The sequence below is a fragment of the Mobula birostris genome, chromosome 4 (assembly GCF_030028105.1).
Source record: "Mobula birostris isolate sMobBir1 chromosome 4, sMobBir1.hap1, whole genome shotgun sequence".
NCBI lineage: Eukaryota > Metazoa > Chordata > Chondrichthyes > Myliobatiformes > Myliobatidae > Mobula > Mobula birostris.
Window position 1 is genome coordinate 170,634,998 of NC_092373.1, and position 22,855 is coordinate 170,657,852.

The 22,855-nt window shown below is 42.5% G+C and overlaps 1 protein-coding gene across 4 annotated transcripts in view; it reads left to right on the plus strand.

The window, feature by feature from the left end:
* The window catches only part of bmpr1ba (bone morphogenetic protein receptor, type IBa), a 604,340-nt gene that overhangs the window by 497,832 nt on the left and 83,653 nt on the right, over positions 1–22,855 (plus strand). For all 4 annotated transcript variants that reach the window (XM_072256455.1, XM_072256456.1, XM_072256457.1 and 1 more), the window contains 2 exons: positions 17,652–17,811; positions 18,863–18,965. In XM_072256455.1, coding sequence (XP_072112556.1) covers positions 17,652–17,811; positions 18,863–18,965 — 263 coding nt within the window. The remainder of the gene's footprint in view (positions 1–17,651; positions 17,812–18,862; positions 18,966–22,855) is intronic.

Below are 22,855 nucleotides of genomic sequence, written 5' to 3' on the forward strand. Positions count from 1 at the left end.
CATTCCATCATGCCACCCTGCCCTTAGACTAATGCCAGTTGTGTCCATCTTAAAATCAAGCAACACTGGTGGGCTGGAGGTTCAAATTCAAGTTTACTGTCATGGGAAACATATCCAGGGTATCATAAACACAGAAGATTCTGCAGATTTGGAAATACACAGCAGTGCACACAAATGCTGGGGGATCTCAATAGGTCAGGCAGCATCGAGAGAGGGGATCAAATAGTCGATGTTTCAGGCCAAGACTCTTCATCAGGACTGGAAAAGTAGGGGGAAGAAGTCAGAATAAGAAGGTGGAAGGAGGGGAAGGAGTACAAGCTGGCAGGTGACAGGTGGCACAACATGAGGGGCAAATGGGTGAGTGGGGAGGGTGGATGAATTAAGAAGCTGGGAGATGATAGGTAGAAGATGTAAAGGGCTGAAGAAGAAGGAATCCGAAAGTGGAGAAGAATGGACAATAGATTGAGGGAAAAGAGGAGGGCACCAAAGGGTGGTGATGAAGCAAGTGAAAAGAAGGGGTGAAATGAGGAATGGAAAAAGGAGGGAAAATTTACCGGAAGTTAGAAGGGGCCCATTTGCAGGACTAAATGTCAAAAGGAGATCAATGGGGAGGGATGTGTGGATAAGGAAGTCGTATAGAGAGCATTCCCTATGGAAAATGGAGAGTGTGGGAGGTGGAAATGTGTTTAGTGGTAGGATCCTGTTGAAGGTGTGTTGGATGTTGAGGGTTGTGAAGTGGTAAATAAGGACAAGGGTACCTCTAACCCTGTGGGAAAATGGGATGAGGGAAGATGTCTGGGAAATGAAAGAGATGTAGGTGAGGGCAGTATCAATGTTAGAAGAAAGGAAACACTGTTCTTTGGTGTCTAGATGTTCCGTAATGAAAAGCCTCATCACAAGAATAGATGCGTTGGAGATGGAGGAACTGAGAAAAGGGAATAGCATTTTCACATGTGACAGAGTGGGAAGAGGTATAGCCAGGAAATAAATGCCATGAAAATAGCTTTTTTTTGTAGCAGTAACACTGTATAAATTTGACAAATATAAATTATCTTAAATTAACATAAGTTAATCATAATTTAAATGACAAAATAAACAAAAATAAGTATTCATCAAAGTTGCTGGTGAACGCAGCAGGCCAGGCAGCATCTCTAGGAAGAGGTACAGTCGACGTTTTGGGCCAAGACCCTTCGTCAGGACTAACTGAAGGAAGAGCTAGTCAGAGATTTGAAAGTGGGAGGGGGAGGGGAGATCCAAAATGATAGGAGAAGACAGGAGGGGGAGGGATGGAGCCAAGAGCTGGACAGGTGATTGGCAAAGGGGATATGAGAGGATCATGGGACAGGAGGCCCAGGGAGAAGGAAAATGGGGAGGGCGGGGGGGAAACCCAGAGGCTGAGCAAGGGGTATAGTCAGAGGGACAGGGGGTGAAAAAGGAGAGAGAGAGAAAGAATGCGTGTATATTAATAAATAACTGATGGGGTACGAGGGGGAGGTGGGGTATTAGCGGAAGTTAGAAAAGTCAATGTTCATGCCATCAGGTTGGGGGCTACCCAGATGGAATATAAGGTGTTATTCCTCCAACCTGAGTGTGGCTTCATCTTTACAGTAGAGGAGGCCATGGATAGACATATCAGAATGGGAATGGGATGTGGAATTAAAATGTGTGGCCACTGGGAGATCCTGCTTGCAACTTTAGTGCAAGATGAGGGAAATATATTTTGAGGTAGAATTAGGGATTTTCATGTATCTTCAGGAACCTGAAGGCAGTGGTAAAGAACCTGTTGTTGAAACATGAGCTGTGGGTCTTCAGGGTCCTGTACCTCCTGCCTGAGGGCAGCAATGGGAAGAGGGAATAACCCAGATGGAAGAGGTCCTTCATGATGGATGCTGTCTTCCTGAGAGATTGCCTCTTTATAGATGTCCTCAGTGGTGGGGTGAGCTGCATCCATGATGGAAGTAGCTGAGTCCCCACTCTCTGTAGCCTCTTCCATACCTTCACAATGGATTTTCCATACCAAGCCATGATGCAATCAGTCAGAACTCTCTTTGTACAAGAGATGGCAGAGAACGTTAGTTTTTGCCCAGTTCAACATTTGCACTCTTTAAAAGGCTGGACGAAGTGTTATTTGCTGCCAAACAACCTCTCCAGCCCAAAAATTAGATAGAGTTGATAGACAGATAATTTATTAACTCTAAAGGAAATTACAGTGTCACAGCAGCGAGTATTAGAAGAGAGGTAAGAACAAAGAAAAAGTAGGTTACGCTAAACATTCTAACAGGAGGTCATCACTTCCCCGACTATTGGTTGACTCATTATAGAGCCTAAAGGCTGAGGGTGAAACTGGCCTCATATAGTGCTCTTTGGAGCAGTGCAGTTGTCTTAGGCTATTACTAAGAACTACTATTACTACAATTACTCTGTTCAGCCAAGGTGGCATGCTGAGGGTGAGAAACATTGTTCAGAATTGCCAGGATTTTCCGTAGGGTTGTTTGTTCTAACATAGCCTCAGATGTGTCCGGTTTGACTCCTATAACAGAGCCAGCCTTCCTAATCAGTTTCTTGAACCTGTTGGCATCTGTGTTGATGCCATGGCCCCAGCACACCACCACATAGAAGATTGTGCTGGCGATAACAGACTGGTAGAATGTTTGTAGGAGAGGTCGACATACTCCAAAGGATCTCAATCTCCTCAGGAAGTGGAGGTGACTTTGGCCCTTCTTGTACACAGCCTCTGTGTTGGTGTTCCACTCAAGTCTGCCATCCAAGTGTGCTCCCAGGTACTTGTAGATCCTCACTACGTCTCTGTCCTCGCCCTCAATAGTAAGAGAGAGCAGTCTTCCTAAAGTCCATCACCATCTCCTTTGTCTTACTGATGTTGTGCTGCAGGTTATTCAGCTTGCACCATTTGACAAAGTCCTCCACCAGGCCCCTGTATTCATCCTCCCGTCCTCCCTTTATACACCTATTGCTGAATCATCAGAGAATTTCTGCAGATGACATGATATGGTGTCATATTTAAAGTCCGAGGAATACAGAGTAAACAGTAAGGGAGCCAGTACAGTCCTCTGTGGGGCAACAGAGCTGCTTGTAGCCATGTTTGACACACAGCTCTGAAGCCGCACAAACTGTGGTCTGCCAGTCAGGTAGTCCATTATCCAGGATACAGTGGAAGTACCAACCTGCATTGAACGGAGTTTCTCCCCCAGCAGTGACGGCTGTATGGTATTGGAGGCACTTGAGAAATCAAAAAAAAAAACATGATCCTCACAGGGCTGCCCTGCTTTTCCAAATGGGAGTAGGCTCTGTTCAGCAGGTAGATGACAGCATCATCAACTCCAATGTGCTCCTGGTCAGCAAACTGCAGGAGGTCAAGGGTTGATCTGACCAAGGGTCAGAGGTGAGCCAGGACCAGCCTCTCTAGGGTCTTCTTGATGTCGGAGGTCAGGGCCACTGGACGGTAGTCATTCAAGACTTTCAGATGGCACTTCTTGGGTACTGGGACCACACACGATGTTTTCCACAGAGTCGGGACCCTTTCCAGGCTGTGACTCAGATGTAGGAAAAATGTAAGAATGTATAAACGTAATTTCTTTAAACTTTTCTGTCTCTCTCAATCTTAACCCCTCTATAAATCCTCGATGGTGAAAACATGCCATGAGTGATTTCATTGGCTGAAAATTGTGTTGAGATTGTGAAAGTCTCTGGGGTCTGTCACCCAGCTCCAGATCCCAGGCAGTGCGTGAAATACCAAAAGATCCACAGCCTGCTTGAGATGTTCATTTTTGCAGTGATGGGAGTGGGTTGTGCTTAAGGTCTTCGGTGCAAACAAAATTGGCCGTGGTCAGGTGAGATAAAGTTTGGGTATGAATTGGAACCTGATCGAGAGTTAGTACAACCAACCACAAAGTTTCCATGTGTGCCTAGCACTGCCAAGTACAGGTAAACTTCTCTGTAATGCTGGTGTGAAATTCCTATAATAGTGTAACAACCTCTAGCTGACTTGCTTGATTTTTCAATGCTTTTGCTTAAGTTGTTGTAGGATTTATAGAGAGGTTGAACGAAAGGAGGAAGAGATTTCAAGGAAATACTTAGACAAATTGCATTTCTACATTTTTCAAAACTACCAACAATTAAAAACATCACAACTTCAAAGCTTACACAGCACTGTGAGGGCCATGTTTTGTTTTTGATTTCTCAAGAGCCTTCAATACCATACAACCCTCATTTCTGGGAGCGAAGCTCCATTCAGTGCAGGTTGGCACTTCCATTGTATCCTGGATGATGGACTACCTGACAGCAGACCAATTTGTGTGGCTTCAGAGCTGTGTGTCAGACGTGGCTATAAGCAGCACTGGGCCCCTCAGGGGACTGTGTTGGCTTCCTTCCTGTTTACCCTGTGTACCTCAGACTTTAGATACAACACTGAGTCATATCATCTGCAAAATTTCTCTAACGACTGAGCAATAGTTGGGTATATAAAGGGAGGACAGGAGGAAGAATAGAGGGCCTTGATGGAGGACTTTGTCAAATGGTGCAAGCTGAATCATCTACAGCTCAAATGTCCCCTACATTCTCAGGGGACACTGGACCGAACATTGATCAGATTGTAAGACAAAGGAGATGGTTATGGGCTTTAGGAAGACTAAGCCTGCACTGCACTCTCTTACCATTGATGATTATTACTAAATGATAATAAAAGAGGACTACGTGTCTTCATAATCTAAAATTTGCCGATGATACAAAGATCGGTGGAGGAATGGGTAGTGTTGAGGAAACAGAGAGCCTACAGAGAGACTTAGATAGTTTAGAGGAATGGACAAAGAAGTGGCAAATGAAATACAATGTTGGAAAGTGTATGGTCATGCACTTTGGTGGAAGAAATAAATGGGCAGCCTATTATCTAAATGGGGAGACAATTCAAAATGCAGAGATGCAAAGGGACTTGGAAGTTCTTGTGCAGGGTACCCTAAAGGTTAATCTGCAGGTTGAGTTGATGGTGAAGAAGGCGAATGCAATGTTGGCATTCATTTCTGCAGTATAAAATATAGAGCAGGAATGTGATGTTGAGGCTCTATAAGGCACTCGTGAGACCACACTTGGAGTATTGTGTGCAGTTTTGGGCTCCTTATTTTAGAGAGGAGATACTGACTTTGGAGGGGGTTCAGAGAAGATTCACGAGAATAATTCCAGGAGTGAAAGGGTTACCATATGAGGAACATCTGGCAGCTCTTGGGCTGTATTCCCTGGAGTTCGGGAGAATCAGGGGTGATCTCATTGAAGCATTCCAAGTGTTGAAAGGCCTGAACAGATTAGATATGGCAAAGTTATTTCCCATGGTAGGGGATCCTAGGACAAGAGGGCACGGCTTCAGGATTGAAGGACGTCCATTTAGAACAGTGATGCGGAGAAATTACTTTAGTCAGAGGATGGTAAATCTGTGGAATTTGTTGCCATAAGTGGCTGTGGAGACCAAGTCATTGGGTGCATTTAAGGCAGAGGTAGATAGGTTCTTGATTAATTAGGGCATCAAAGGGTATGGGGAGAAGGCAGGAGAGTGGGGATGACTGGAAGAATTGGATCAGCCCATGATTGAATGGTGGAGCAGACTCAATGGGCCGAATGGCCTACTTCTGCTCCTATATCTTATGGTTTATAAGGACGTGGATGTGGTGAAGACCAATAAGTACCTGGGGCACACCTGGATGACAGGCTTGAGTGGAACACCAACACAGAGGCTTTGCACAAGAAGGGCCAGAGTCGCCTCTACTCCCTGAGGAGACCGAGGTCCTTTGCAGTGTGTAGGCCTCTCCTTCACATGTTCTATCCGTCTGTTATCGCCAGTACAATCTTCTACATGGTGGTGTGCTGGGGAAATGGCATCATTACAAGTGATGCCAACAGGCTTAATAAACTGATTAGAAAGGTTGGCTCTGTTAGAGGAGTCAAACTGGAAACACCAGAGGCTCCGGTAGAACAAAGGACCCTATGGAAAATCCTGGCAATTCTGGACAATGTTTCTCACCCTCTGCATGCCACCCTGGCTGAACAGAGGAGCACTTTTAGTAATAGATTAAGAAACTGCTCTGCTCCAAAGAGTGCTATACGAGGTCATTTTTACCCTCAGTCATTAGGCTCTATAATGAGTTATCCCCTAGCCGGGCAGTAATGATCCCTTCTTTTAGGCTGTTTGAGGTAATTTATTTCTTATTCAATCTTACTTCTCCTCTAATATTTGTATATCTGTGCACTTGTAATGCTACTGTGACACTGTAATTTCCTTTGGGATGAAAAAGGTTACTATCCATCTATCTTTTCAAACTCACTATTAACTATTAAAACATCACAGCTTTAGATCTTTATTTTCTCTACTGGAAAGTGTGCACAGCAAGCTCCAATAAAAAAAATCTCAAAGCAAATCAGTTTCTTTGTAATACTGACCTGGTCATTAAGAAGTGTTTCAGCTGCCTCCTTTGAAATAATAAACACGAGAATCTACAGATGCTGGAAATTCAGAGTTCTACATACAAAATTCTGGAGGAACACAGCAGGTCAGGCAACATCAATGGAAAAGAATAAACAGTCGACATTTCAGGCCAAGACCCTTCACCATAAGGCTACAACCTTCTGTAGCCTCTTCCAATCCTATACATTACAGCCCCTATACCAGGCAGTGATGCAACCAGTCAGAATGCTCTTCACCATGCATCTACAGACGTACAGTATATATTACTCGTACTGTACATACATACTTATTCCCTGTCCTCTACTGCAAGATAACATCATTTCTTCACCAAACCATACATCACCACCAGCATCTTAGCAAAGGAGAGGAAACAAACCTGCAGGCATTCAGTGGGATACTACAGCTCCTCTTATTAGGACATTCTCAGTGGACACTGCACCGAACATTGGTCAGATTATAAGACCATAAGCTCCATAAGATATAGGAGCAGAATTAGGCAATTTGGCCCATCAAGTCTGCTCTGCCAACTCACTGTGGCTGATGCAATTTTCCCCTCAGCCCCAGTCTCCTGCCTTCTCTCTGTATCCCTTCATGCCCTGATGAATCAAGAAGCAACTAACCTCTGCCTTAAATATCAGACATCCCACCCTGCAAAAACTTGTTTCAGGGAGGTAGCACCATCAATTTGCGGGAGACTTCCGGGAGAGGTAGAATGTCTGCAATAGAGTAGCTCCTTAGCAGCTGGCCAGCTAGTTTAAATAACGTTAGCTATGCTAATGAACGAATGACACCTGTTAAACTCACCTCAACATGTCTTTTACAGTTTTAACCCACCATGGGCAATAGAAAAGTCACTGTTGCAAACAGTGCAGCGAGCAACACTGTCATTATTTTTGACCCCTATTAGGCAGGGGTACACTTTAGTGTAGTCTGGGGTGACGTACGTTTTATATTTTCTTTTCTTTTGGAACACTCTGCCATGGCGCGCTCTGGCTCGTTCTCTCTCTCGCTTGCTTTCTCTCTCGCTCTCTCGCTTGCTTTCTCTCTCGCTCTCTCGCTCGCTTTCTCGCTCACTCGCTTTCGCTCGCTCTCGCTTGCTTTCTCTCTCGCTCTCTTGCTTTCTCTCTTGCGCTCTCGCTTGCTTTCTCTCTCTTGCTTTCTCTCGCTCTCTCGCTTGCTTTCTCTCTCGCTCTCTCACTTGCTTTCTCTCTCGCTCATTCTCGCTTGCTTGCTCTCGCGCCCTCGCTTGCTTTCTCTTGCTCGCTCGCTCTCAAAAAAATTGATTTCCGTGATATTGTATATAATTTGCGGGCATCAGGGAGCCACTATTAATATGCGGGAGACTCCCAAAACTTCCGAGAGAGGTGAGATGTCTGAAATATACATAAAGACTTAGCCTCCACAGTTGCCTGTGGTATAACATTCCACAGATTCACTACCCTCTGGCTATAGAAATTCCTCCTCATCTCCATTCTAAAAGGACACCCCTCTATTCTGAGGCTGTGTCTTCTGGTCTTCGACTCTCCCACCATAGGAAACATCCTCTCCACGTCCACTCTATCAAGGGCTTTTGCCATTTGATAGGTTTCAATGATGTCACCCCTCATTCTTCTGAATTCCGGTGAATACAGGCCCAGAGCCATGAGAGACTCTTCATATGATAAGACATTCAATCCTGGAATCATTTTCATGAACCACCTTTGAACCCTGTTCAGTTTCAGCACAATCTTTCTAAGATAAGGGGTTCAAACCTGCTAACAATACTCCAAGTGAGGCCTTATAAAGTTTCAATGTTGCATTCTTGCTTTTATATTCTCGTCCTCTTCAAATGAATGCTAACATTACCTTTGCCTTCCTCACCACAGGTTCAACCTGCAAATTAAGTTTTAGGGAATTCTGCGCAAGGACTCCCGAGTCATTTCATGTCTCAGTTTTTTGTATTTTCTCTCCATTTAGAAAATAGTCAACCCTTTCATTTCTTCAGATACTTCCCGATACTATATTCCATCTGCTATTTCTTTGCCCGTTCTCCTAATTTGTCGAAGACCTTCTGTAATCTCTTTACTTCCTCAAAACTACCTGTCCCTTCAGCTATCTTCATATCATCTGCAAACTTTGCAGCAAAGCCATCAATTCCATCATCCAAATCATTGACATATAACGTAAAAAGAATTGGTCCCAACACAGGCCCCTGTGGAATACCACTAGTCACCAGCAGCCTGTCAGAAAAGGCTCCCTTTATTCCCACTCTTTGTCTGCTGCCAATCAGCCACAGCTTTATTCATGCTAGAATCTTTCCTGTAATACCATGGGCTCGTAGCTTCTTAAGCAGCCTCATGTGTGGCATCTTGTCAAAGGCCTTCTGAAAATTGAAGTACACAACATCAACTGATTCTCCGTTGTCAATCCTGCTTTTTACTTATTCAAAGAATTCCTTCAAGTTTGTCAGGCAAGATTTTCCCTTGAGGAAACCATGCTCACTCCAGCCTATTTTATCATGTGCCTCCAAGTATCCTGAGACCTCATCCTTAATAATCAACTCCAATATCTTCCCAACCACTGAGGTCCGACTAACTGACCGATAGATTCCTTTCTTCTGCCTCTCCCTTTTTGAAGACTGGAGTGACATTTCTAATTTTCCAGGCTTCTGGAACCATTCCAGAATCTAATGATTCTTGAAAGATCTTTATTTATGTCTCCACAATTTCTTCATCCATCTTTTTCAGAACTCAGTGGTGCACACCATCTGGACTGGTTGACTTATCTACCTTCAGGCCTTTCATTTTCCTAAGAACCTTCTCTCTAGTTATGGTATCTTCCCACACTTCATGACCACTGACACCTGGAACTTCCACCAAACTGCTAATGTCTTCCACAGTGAAGAATGATGCAAAATACTTATTCAGCTCATCCTTTGTTTCATTATTCCCATTACTACCTCTCCAGCATCATTTCCCAGTGATCTAATATCCACCCTTGACTCTCTTTTACATTTCATGTATCTGAAGAAACTTTTGGTATCCTCTTTAATATTATTGGCTAGCTTAGTTTACTGTTCATCTTTACCTTCTTAATGACTTTTTAGTTGATATCTATTGGTTTATAAATGCTTCCCGATACTCTTACTTCCCAGTAATCTTTGTTCTATTATATGTCGTCTCTTTGGCTCTTATGTTGGCTTTGACTTTGCTTGTTAGCCATGGTTGTGCCATCTTTCCTTTAGAATACTTCTTCCTCTTCATGTCAAGCTTAAGAACCAGTGAATTTCCAAGTCTTAGGGGTAATCAATGAAGACTGAAAATGGGCATCAAACTGCCTGTTTGAATCTTGGTCAGAACATGAGATTAGGTCACCAAAGGTTTCATGGACAGATTGTCTCTGACATCTACTCAGTAAACAATGCATTAGGACGGTATGCAGAGAAATCCACTGCAGAGCTTCAAATTAAATGTTTTCATTAAACAAGGGTAAGCAATTCTGACCACAGGCAGAATGGCATGATTTGTTGAATTTGATCTTCAGTTGCCGAAAGCATTTCAGTGTTTGAAAACCTCAGTGTATACTCTCACCTCTGCTGTAAAATGGGGCAGCAATTCATTCATTATGCCTTTCAGAGCAGCTGACTGGCATCAGCTAGCTCTAACTGGCTGTCAAGTTCACTGAGAGGTCCTTACATTTTGGGATTGTTTAAAAATATGAAGTGCTTATTTCTTTCTTAAAAAAAATCTGTGTTATATCAAGTCCAACCAAGAGGAACATTCTGCTCTGTGTAAACACTGAAGGCAGAAGAAGCAAAGAAAAGTTACAGTTGGCATTTCCTTCCCAGTTAACCAAAACTTTTTCTTATCAATTGTACTCTCTTCAATCAATAATCATATAGCAAGCCATTTATCCCACTAGGTTCATGCTAGCTCCCATAGGTGCATTCCCATCAATTGCTTTCATCCTCCCCTTCCTCTACACACACTTACAACTAGTGATATAATTTAGAATAATTTTACATCTTTGCACTGTATTGCTGCCACTGAACAACAAATTTCACATCATGTAAGTCAGTTAAAAAGAATCTTATTCTGATTTTGAACTTATTCTCTCTCACACGTGTCCATCAATTTCTCTTTTATTGTTTTTAGCATTAAGCTGCAATAGGGGGTAATTTACAGCAACCACTTTCCACAGCACATGTGTCTTTGATGTTGGAGGAAAGAGGATCATCACGGGAAACCCATGCCATCAAGGAGCGACTGTGAAAACACAGTGTTGATGGCACCAGATATCAGGATAGAATGTTGATCCCTGGAGCTGTGAGATAGCAGCCTTAACTACTGTACAGCAATGTCCGTAACAAAACTGCAAACACAAACAGAGAATACTGGTAACATCCACAGAAAACACAAATGAAACGTTATTGACTTGAAGCATTGATTCTCTTTATCTCTCCACCACTGCTACCTGACCTGTTGAGTACTTCCAGTACTGAGATTTTATTGTAATGTACACAGTTTGGGTTGTGTCAATGGAAGGTTGTTTTTTCCTGATTAAAAGTGGCATAAAGGGACCAGAAAAAGATGTTGCATGATAATTATTTCATTTGGGTTGGAAAGTTAGAGGTTCTGGTCTTGCTCCAGGGCTCTAACAATTCAGGTGGACATGCCATTATACAAGGAAGCTGACATCTGGACAAGGGCTGTCAGCTTTCCCAGTTAGATGTAAAAATCCAAAGACATCATTTGAATAAGACCAGGAAAGCTCTCCAAGCTATCATTTTCCCTGAATCAATATCGTTCCCAAAAGGTTTATATGGCGATGACCTCTTTGTTGTCTGTGGAGGTTTGCTGCTAAATTAATACTGCTTCTATTTCAAAAGTGCTTCATTGGTTTTCTAAACACCCGAATGTCAGACAAGTTTCTATATAAAAAATAAGTTTTTCTTCGCTGAGCGCTTTCAAAGTATTTGGGGATATCAGAGAACATCTCACTAACTTGTTCCAAAAGTACATCCGAAACAAGTGGCTCGGTAAAATACAGTACGACTTTGCTTTTAACACTTAATTCCCTTATGAATGCAGACCCTAGAGCCTTTCAGAACCTCAATGTCTTCAACGCAGCCAGCGAAATACTTCATAGTATGCCATTTTTGTGGTAATGTAAGAAATGGAACTACCCCTATGTATATCACTAATCCCACAACCTGAAGCAATGAAAATCAGTTTCTTAGTAATTGAGCATCAAAGTATTGCAATTACAGTACTGAAAATCTAATTTTTAAAAATCATCCAGCAGGTCAAGCAACAATTGTGGAAAGAGAAACAAAATGTTTCATTTTGAAGAGAGTGTGAAACATATTGTTTTTAAGTTGCAAAAAAGGTTATGGAAGGTAGGGATAGAATGGAGGAAATGTTGCTGACTTGGTGGAACCAGGGTTGATCGGATGACCAAGATGTTTAACTGCTCAAATTCATGGAGAGGTCGTTGCTCAGGATTTTCTGATTCTTAGACAAAACTGTCAATACTAAATTAAGACTCATTCTCTATAGAATCACAGTCATACAGCATGGGATCGAGTCATTCAGACAAAATGGTCCATGTTGACCAATGTGCCCAACCAAGCTGGTCCTATTTGCATGCATTTGGCCCATATTCCACTGAACCTTTCCCACTTTATGTGTTTTAAATGATGTTACTGTCTCTGCCTTAATCACTTCTTCTTGCAGCTTGTTCCATGTACTCACCACCATCTACTATTGCATCTCTATTGCATAAAGTAAAATATATAGTAGGTCCTCAAGGGTAGCATCTTCATTGTTGTGAGAGTTCTGTTCAGTCGGAAGGTCCTCAAATTCAACTGTCTGGAAAGCTTGAGGGTTTTTCTATATATAGGAGATGAAATTATCCTCCTGGTATATCTCTGCCCTGCACTTAGTCAAAGTTTAAAGTAAATTTATTATCAAAATACTTTTATGTCACCACATAATACCTTGAGATTACAACTGAGATATGAAGTTTAGATTCCTACCTCATCACATCAGCACTGTATGTGAGTGCCCTATTGTACTGCAAAATTAATAAGAAACAATTCTTATTTGTTTGCAGTTCGCAGATCTAAAGAACTGAAGGGAACAAGACATATCCTTGAACTATCTGGTGTGAAAGTGTTAAGCAGTTTGTACAGACTTAAATTAAACATCTCCTTTCAAATTGAAGGGCCTGGACAGGTTTGCTTTGTGAGATTTTCCCGAGGGCAAATAAAATGCTCTGAAAATGAAACTCTTTGCAAGTGACAAACTGAGGCACTTCTAAATAAGGAATGCTCTATACTGAGATTCCTTAAATGGTCTTGAGCATTAAAAGTATGAGAGAAACATTTCCTTCTGGTCCCCCACACATAAAAAAGCTTAAACTTTCTAAACACTTGAATCCTGAAGTCCCACCACTAAACAGAACTCTCCCACTGTTGAAGCTGCCAAACTTTTGAAACTGCTTTACATTTCCCACCTGACTGTGATATTCACACAAAAACAATCTTTGAAAATAATGTGCATACAGCCAGAGATGGAACACAGAGTAAGATGGTGAGTCATGTTTCACTGATACATCCCTTGTCTGCAAACAATAGACTTGAGCAGTTAATATGGAGGACATTCTGGTGCAGTTATGTGTGTGTTGAGTGGTTGAGGTGTTGTCACTGTTGGCCTGGCTTCTCAAGTAGCTACAAAGGCCCCTTGAACTCTGCATCTACGGAAAGGAACAAACAGCTGATGAATAACCTTCCCATAAACTGGGATAGGGCCTCTTTTCGTTACTATAATTGGGGAGGTGGTACAGGAACCAGAAGACTCATACTCAACAATTCAGGAACAGCTTCTTGTCCTCTACCCTCATGTTTCTGAAAGGTCCATGAATCCATGAACATATCTCATTATTCCTTTTCATTGCACAATTTATTTATTTTTATAATTTATAATAATTTTGTATTTTTGTACCGTACTGCTATCACAACGCAACATAACCTGATTCTGATATATACATTCAGTGTGAATATGCACACTTGCATTTTGAATCCATAAATATCAGTGTGTTGGTGTGTGTGCAAGTCCACACCTGTGCTTGAGAACTTCTGTGATTATTTTGTTAGTCATTTGAGAAGGCCAAGTGAATAATTTATTTTGATATCTCCAGGCCTCAATTTTACTTTCATTTCATGTGTGTGGCCCAAGTTTAAACACATATGGAGACAGTTAAGGAAGAGAATGAAAAGTTGAACACCTGAGAACTTCTGGAGCTTAGCTACCAGGGCACCTCGGCAGTCAGCTTGGTTTAAATGGCATGTGGTGGTGATATAGTCAGAGTGAAACTTTTAGATGAAAAGTGGGCTGGAGTAATGGATGCGACTCAGTAAGAAAGACCAACTTGAACCCATATTAGGTTGGAATTCATGAATTAGTAAATTGCATTTTTGCAAGCATTCATACGAAGAACTAGGAATAGGCTATTCCACCTTCTGCCTTCAACAAGACCTTAGCCATTTTTTCAGGCGGGATTTATTCCCTATGCTTTGATTATCTTTATATAGATATATAGATAATAAATACATATATACTTTCTTGATCCCAAAGGAAATTGCAGCATTACAAGTGTACAGATTTACAAATATACAAAATTAAAAGAGAAGTAAGAAGGAATAAAAAAATAAACAACTTCGAACAGTCTAACAGGAGGGGTCATCACTCTCCCAGCTATAGGCTGGCTTATTATAGAGCCTAATGGTTGAGGTTAAGAATGAACTCATATAGCACTCTTTAGAGCAGTGCATTTGTCTTAGTTTATCAGCAAAAGTGCTCCTCAGCCAAGGTGGCATGCACAGGGTAAGTAACATTGTTCAGAAATGCCAGGATATTTCGTAGGGTCCTTTGTTCTACCACAGCCTCCAGTGTGTCCAGTTTGACTCCTATAACAGAGCCAGCCTTCCTAATCAGTTTATTGAGCTTATTGGCATCACCTGTGTTGATGCCATTGCCCCAACACACCACTGCATAGAAGATTGTACTAGCCCCAACAAGCTGGTAGAACATGTGAAGGAGAGGACTACAAACTCCAGAAGGCCTCAGCCTCCTTAGGAAATAGAGGTGACTCTGGCTCTTATCGTACACAGCCTCTGTGTTGATACTCCACTTAAGTCTGTCATCCAAGTGCGCCCCAGGTACTTATTGGTTCTCACCACATCCACGTTCTTACCGTCAATAGTAAGAGGGAGCAGTGCAGGCTTAGTCTTCCTACAGTCCATCACCACCTCCTTTGACTGATGCTGAGCTGCAGGTGGTTCAGCTTGCACCATTTGACAATGTCCTCCACCAGTCTCTATTTGAATGAGAATGACTGAGCCTTCACAGTCCTCTAAAACAGAGATTCTGAAAGATTCACCACCCTCAAAGGGAAGAGAATTCTTACCTTGATTTTAATTAGCCTATCGCTTATTCTGAGACTGTGACGCCCAGTTCAAGACTTCTCAACCGGGGCAAATGTCCTTTCTGCTTCCAAAGGATGAGCCTTTAAAGGGGTTCATAAGTTTTTATGGTACCACTTTCATACATCTTATTCTACACCAATAAAAAGGGGGACTGAAACCACGAAGAGTGAACAAAACAAAAAAAAAGACAGATATCCTGTTGGGGAAATGAATAGAACTTCTTCAAGGTTCGTGATGTGATACCTCTTTCACCATGTTTTCCTCAGTTTTTTTTTGTGTTTCTTGGGGACAATAGAGTTCTGTTCACCATGCAATAGGAAGAGTACAGAACATGTTCATCAAGATGTTGTTGGGAACGGAGGGCTTGATTTATAAGGAGAGGCTGGATAAGCTGGACTGTTTTCCGTACCAAAGGAAGCTGACGGGTGAACCTACAGAGATTTAGAAAATCATGAGGGGTATAGATAAGATAGATAGTCACTGTCTATTTCCATACAGGGGGAGTCTAAAACTAGGCGTATAGATTTAAGGTAAGAAGAGGGCAGATTTAAAGGAACCTGTGGGCAAGTTTTTGCAGAAAGTGTGGTGGGTATATAGAATGAGTGGTCAGAGGAATTGATAGAGACTGATATATTCTGGTGTTTAAAAGGCATTTGGACAGGGACATTGATGGCAAAGGATTAGAAGGACATAGGTCAAACACAAGCAAATGGAACTAGCTTTGGGGGTCATCTTGGTCAGCCTGAACAAGTTAGCTCAAAGGACCTGTTTTTATGCTGTATATCTCAAAGTTCAAAGTGTACTTATTATCAATAAAGTATGTATGCAGTATACAAGCCTGAAGTTCATCTTCCCTGCAGACAGTCGCGAATGAAAGGAAGCAACTCGTTCAAAGAAAATCATCAAACATCAAGCCTCCCTCCCTCCGCAGACACAAGAAAAACGCAAAAAACAGCAACAAAAAAAGTGACCAAAAACACAGAATAGAAACACAAAATTAGAATTCACTTTTCAGTACCTTTCAGCTCATTGTTCGTTACCCATAGGCCACCTGATTCGAAAATTGCCCAATAATAGTAACCAAAAAAAAAAGAGGAACCAGATCTAGAATTAGAATTAGAGTACATCATGAAAACTGGATTAGAGTCCAATTGCATTGTTTAAACCTCGCCCTGGCTCCATCCGCCAGCATTATCAAGGGAGAGACATCATGACTCGAACACAAGGACCTTCCCTCGGGAGCAGTGAGAAACAGCCACACGCAGGTACCTTCGAGCGTAAGGCTGGTAGACGGTGATGAACACTCGCTCACCTACCGCTCCCGCCTCGATGTTTCCAATCTTCCTCGATGCTTTAATGGATAGGGTCTGCGAGAGATGGAGTTGATCAGGGCCCCACACCCCATCTCCAGACTTTCTAGCCTCCATGCCTGACACTTTGGTCACAACCTTGTGGAATCCTCTCAGAGATAGCAAAGCGTCAGATTGCCCAATCAGCCCAAAATCAGACTGCCAGATGTAGATTACAGGCTCTAACAGGAGTAGAAGCATATCTGAAATAAGAAGAAGATTAAAAGAAGTGAATGGAATTGCTTCATGAACTATCCTGAGGACATCGCCTTTGGTAGCAAGGTTCTCTGGCACTGTCTTCTTCCGGGCTTCTTCATGACTCTGTGACATTTAACAGTTTGGGGTAGATCTGGATATACAATGTAAGAAGGGCAGATTTTCCTCCCCAAAGGATATGTGAACCAGATGGATTTTCATGGCAAATTACCATTACTGATGCCAGCTTGCTAAGTTATTTTAACTCACGAAATTGAAATTGCCCAGCTGAGATTTGAACCTGCTGTTTGAAAGAAGTTGACACTTTGAGCTATGAGAAAAAGCTGGAAGGCAAAGACCGGTGTTACTCTGGGTGCCTGTGTGAGTGGAGGAGCCAGGAGACATGAATAGATTCAGTTCCTGGAACATTTGCTTAATGGCACTGAAAACAGGTGTTCCCGTCATACTATACAGTATGACCTTCCCTTCGGTTCCATAGCAACTTGTTTTTAAGTTATAGATGTTGATGCTTAATATCAATTAACAAAGCATTTAACTGTTGGGCTGAGTTCAAACTGACTGCTTGCCTGCTAGGGCTTTGAATAATCTGGTACAACAGAGTGGAAAGCAGCCACCTGATCTCACCATATGTTCAGTGCTGAATGTGAAGATCTTGCCTTGGTGCCCTCAAAGTTCCACCGATTTATAGCGTTAAGCTTGGACTGTGGCAGAGTCGATAAAACTCAGGAGGGAACAACAGACTTGATTTGCACTGAGTGAATTTCTTCAGTCATGATACTGTTTGCAAAATTGAACTTTCAGCTTGGTCATGATCAACAAAACAAGGAAATCACTGCTGTGATGGAGCACATTACGGCAGGAATTTGGGAATTGCGTTGTTCTGCTTCTCTAATATCTAGGAATGATGATAACATGCTCAGTTTTGTATCTCACCTTAACGACAGCACTATTGATAATTCAGCATACCAGCTGTGGTTCACTGAGGCATCCATCTGGATTCCTGGTCCTACAGTAAAACGTAAGTTGATGTTTGGCTTTAAAGTTAATGTATTGCCAGTTGTAATACAACCTTGAGTCCTTTCCTAGCTTCTGAGGTGGTAGTTACATTTCCTCACATTCTTTCACCAGCCTAATGACTCATCTCTTTTCTCAGGTAACTGTCTTGACAACATGCTTCTACGAAGTACAGGGAAGCTGAGTGTGGAAAACAAGGGGGAATACGGCGACAGCACAGTATCGACACCTCCTCAGAGGGATCTGTGGTGCCATTGTCACCACCATTGTCCAGAAGAGTCTGTGAACAACACCTGCAAGTAAGTTGAAATAAAAATCGGAAACATTATATTGTTCCCACATCGTCGCTGTAGTGTGGTGACCAGAACTGTGAATAGTGGCTGTTACAGTAAACAGAGAAAAGTATAGAACTTGAAAAGGCCCTTGAGCCTATGATGTTCTCCTGAACTAGTTAAACTAGCAATTAAATATCTAATTGAAGTAATCCTTTCTTCCTACACACTCCCTCCATTCTTTACACATTTGTAAACATTTTAAGTACCTCTATTATATTTGCCTCCGCTGCCACCCCTGGCAATACATTCCAGGCACGCACCACTCCGTGTTATAAAAGCTTGTCCTGTACATCTCCTTTGAACTTGCTTCCTCTCACCTTCAGTGCATGCCCTCTAGTATTAGACATTTCAACACAGAGAAACATACTGGCTGTCTACCCTGTCATGCCTCTCATAATCTTATAAAATTCTGTTCGTCTCCAACACTCCAGAGGATAAAACCCACATTTGTCTAGTCTCTCCTTCTATGCATATACCGTCTAATCCAGGCAGCATGCTGACTCTATATTAAAATAATTAGTACAGCTGACAAAAAAAACTTTAGCAACTAATGGAGACTATGTAAGGTGGGGGATGCAGAGGTAACTGAAAGTCACAAGTGGACCACAAGCAGAAAATGTTTGAGAACCACTGGTCTATAGGTTTAGGAATCCTGCTTAAAAATTGCATTTTCATAACTGGAAGGTTTCTTTTCTATTAAAAGCTAAAATGTGTCTTTGTCCTTTCTAGAGTTCAAAGTGCACAAGAACATTGCTACCAACTGGCAGAAGGTTATTAACAGAAATTAATTGATATCACCCTAACCACTCGGGGAGACAGGGTGGAAGCAGAGATGTTTCCCCTTGCTGAGGCACCTAGAACTGGATAGCCACTGATTGTCCTGTTTCCTCTCTGGAATGACCAAGTGCATGCCATCTATAATCTTGATAACCTCGAAGAACATCTTCTTGGGTTGAATGGAGAACATTTTGTTGTCTGCAGGCAGCTCATTGTAATTATGTTTTTGTGTCTTCAGAACAGATGGTTACTGTTTCACCATCATGGAGGAAGGTGATTCGGGAGGGCATGTCATCACCTCTGGGTGTCTAGGCAAGGAGGGTTCAGACTTCCAGTGTCGGGTGAGTAGCCTTGCTAAACGGGTTCTCTTGAAGCCTTTCCTTCTGAGGTTTCTGCTGCATGGTCATAGGAGGAGATTGCTTAAAGAAAATATTAATATTCTTCTTTCACAGAGAGACACTTTATGATTGACATTGCTCCCAAGGATCTCAAGGAGTATTAATCAAGGATGCTCCAACACATCTGTATAGTCGACCTTCTAATAACCATTATAAAGATTAGGAAACAAACAAGATGCGGAGGAACTCAGTGGGTTAGACAGCATCTGTCCATGGAAATGGACAATCAACATTATAGGCTGAGAGACTTCATCTGGATGGATTGATTAGTCTAGAATTGTTCCATTTACTGCACCTCCATCAACATCCTGGGAGTGACCATTAGCTGGAAATACAGTAAAACCAGACCATCCACAGAAATATTGTGGCTGTAAGTGAAGATCAGAGGCTGGATATCCCATGGAAAGTGACTCACCTCCTGACACACCAGTGCTTTTCCTCCATCTGCATGGCACAAGTTGGGAGTGTGATGGGATACTCTCTACTAAAACCTAAGAAGCTTGATCCAGGATAAAGTTCACTTGAACTGTAACCATTTGGCACCTGAAACACTTCTTGCCTCTGCTACTAGCACACAATAAACATATTGTTTACCAACTACAAAATACTCGTCTAAGCCACTGGGGGGGGAGGGAACGTCGACTCAGGCCATGAGAGACCTACGTCGGGCATTTTCATGCCTTACAGGGCGCAGATTGGAAGTCTGTGTGGGGCGCCACTCCTCGCACAGACACTAGATCAATGTGTGATTAAGTGCCTTGCTCAAGGACACAAACACACTGTCACAGGTAAGGCTTGAACTAGCGACCTTCAAATCACTAGACAAATGCCTTAACCACTTGGCCACGTGCCCAACACAGAATATCAAGGGCAGCAGAGCCATGGAAACACAGATAGTTTAAGTGAGTGACTAAGATTCTGGCAGAGGGGGTGCAATGTTGGTAAATGTAAGTTCATACATTTTGGAAGGAAAATAAAGGTTCAGATTATAACTTAAGTGGTGAAAAACATCAGCAAGCTGTTGTGCAGACGGATGTGGAAAAGTAGAAGTGTTCACATTCTGTGGTCATAGAAGGCTTAGTGAAGACGTCTTTATCATGCATCTGGCTTCATCTGGGCTTACCTGATACCATGACACTATGACATGGGAGATACACAGCTTCTATCCCACTGTTGTTAGACTCTTGAATGAACCTCTTGTATTCCTCCAGCAATTTGTTTGTTTTCTTTTGGGGGGTGGTAGCACAGTAGCAAAGTGGTTAGCATAATGCTTTGCAGTACCAGTGACCTGGGTTCAATTCCTGCTGCTGTCTGTAAGGAGTTTTTTATGTTCTCCTCATGACCATGTGGGTTACTATGGGTGCTCTCATTTCCTCCCACATTCCATAGACATAAAAGGTTAGAAGGTTAATTGACCACATAGGTGCAATTGGATGGCACGAGCTCATTGGACTGGAAGAGTCAGTTATTGTCCTGTATCTCAAAGAATACAAAGTCAATGTGTACACATCAAGAACCCAAAAACAGCAAGACGATAAATATAGGCATCCGTTTGTCTTGTGAGACCATGGATTTGCACCTTGGAAGATTTCCAGGGTGCAGGCCTGGACTAGGTTGTATGGAAGACCAGCATTTGCCCATGCTGCAAGTCTCCCCTCTTCACACCACCAATGTTGTCCAAGGGAAGGGCACTAGGGCTGATACAGCTTGGCACCGGTGTCGTCGCAGAGCAATGTGTGGTTAAGTGCCTTGCTCAAGGACACAACACGCTGCCTCAGCTGAGGCTCGAACTAGGGACTTTCAGATCACTAACCACTTGGCCATGCACCAACACAAGCAGGATAATATGGCCAGGTAATTTTTCAGTGGGTCATGTTGGTTGAGAAATTAATTTTGGCAAGAATGTTGGGGGAACTGATCTTCTGTTTTAGTAATAGTGCCATGGCAAATTTTACATTAGCAAGAATCCTTTGCTTTAGTTTTTTATCTAGCAGAAGGCAGCTCTGGCACATGAGGGACAGAATCAAATACATCATTATTAATTCTCTGTGGATAGACAATGTTTATGGACTAGTCTAACTTGGCAATGGAGTAGTATCACTAGAGCAGACTGCTAGACATCTCTTAATCTCTTCCAAACCATTCCTCAGCCAAGTGATTTTTTGTAACAGGATGGGGAAAATATCAAGATAATCCAATTGCCATTAAGGAAAAGAAAACTTCTGGATAATCTTTTCCCAGTTACTTAGGCCTGTTGAAACAAAGTTGATGTCTGTACTCAAGAGACTAAATTATAGAATGAGGTTAAACAGGATAGGACCTTATTCATTGAAGCATAGGAGAATGAGGGTAACCTTACAGAGATGTATTAAGGTTTAAAGTGAAAGGGAAGAGATTTAACAGGAAACTGATGATTTATCCATACAATAAGCTGCCAGAGGAGGAGGTTGATGCAGGTACAATAACAGTGTTTAAAAGGTACTTAGACAAATACATAGGTAAGAAAGATTTAGAGGTATGGGAGCCATATGACACAAAGGTTGGAGGTGTTGTGGTTAGTGTGGAGGGCTGTCAGAGGTTACAGCGGGACATTGATAGGATGCAAAGCTGGGCTGAGAAGTGGCAGATGGAGTTCAACCCAGATAAGTGTGAGGTGGTTCATTTTGGTAGGTCAAATATGATGGCAGAATGCAGTATTAATGGTAAGATTCTTGGCAGTGTGGAGGATCAGAGGGATCATGGGATCTGAGTCCATAGGACACTCAGAGCTGCTGCGCAGGTTGACTCTGTGGTTAAGAAGGCCTTCATCAATCGTGGGATTGAGCTTAGCCGAGAGGTAATGTTGCAGCTATATAGGACCCTGGTCAGACCCCACTTGGAGTTCTGTGCTCAGTTCTGGTCGCCTCACTACAGGAAGGATGTGAAAACCATAGAAAGGATGCAGAGGAGATTTATAAGGATGTTGCCTCGATTGAGGAGCATGCCTTATGAGAAAAGGTTGAGTGAACTCGGCCTTTTCTCCTTGGAGCGACGAAGGATGAGAGGTGACCTGATAGAGGTGTCAAAGATGATGAAAGGCATTGATCGTGTGGATAGTCAGAGGCTTTTTCCCAGGGCTGAAATGACTAACACAAGAGGGCACAGTTTTAAGGTGCTTGGAAGTAGGTACAGAGGAGATATCAGAGGTAAGTTTTTAATCAGAGAGTGGTGAGTGTGTGGAATGGGCTGCCGGCAATAGTGATGGAGGTGGATATGACAGGGTCTTTTAAGAGACTCCTGGATAGGTACATGGAGCTCAGAAAAATAGAGGGCTATGGGTAACCCTAGGTAACTTCTAAAGTAAGGACATGTTCGGCACAGCTTTGTGGGCCGAAGGGCCTGTATTGTGCTGTAGGTTTTCTATGTTTCTAAATGCAGACAAGTGGGACTAATTTGGTTGGACATCTAAGTCAGCATGGATGAGTTGGGCCAAAGAGCCTGTTTCCATGCTGTGTAACTCTATCCCCTACTGGCAATCAGTTTCCCCTGTTAATGTTCGCTTTCATCCCTTCAGCTTCACTCTATGTTACTCTGGGGTACCAGGGGTTAACTATAAAGACATACAGTAAATCTGGAGAAATGATCTGAAACCAGACCAATCCTGCAGGTGGATCTTCAGGACACATTCAGCCCTGAGGGTTGTATTGCCTGCCTCCCCACCGTCTGACCAGCCAGAGATTTTCCAGTGTCCAGGGTCCACTGCAGTTTGGAATAGTTAATCTTGAAGGTGAGCATTGGTGTGGAACCTGTGTAGTGTAAGCTAGTGGCACACAATACTATAAAACCTCAATTTC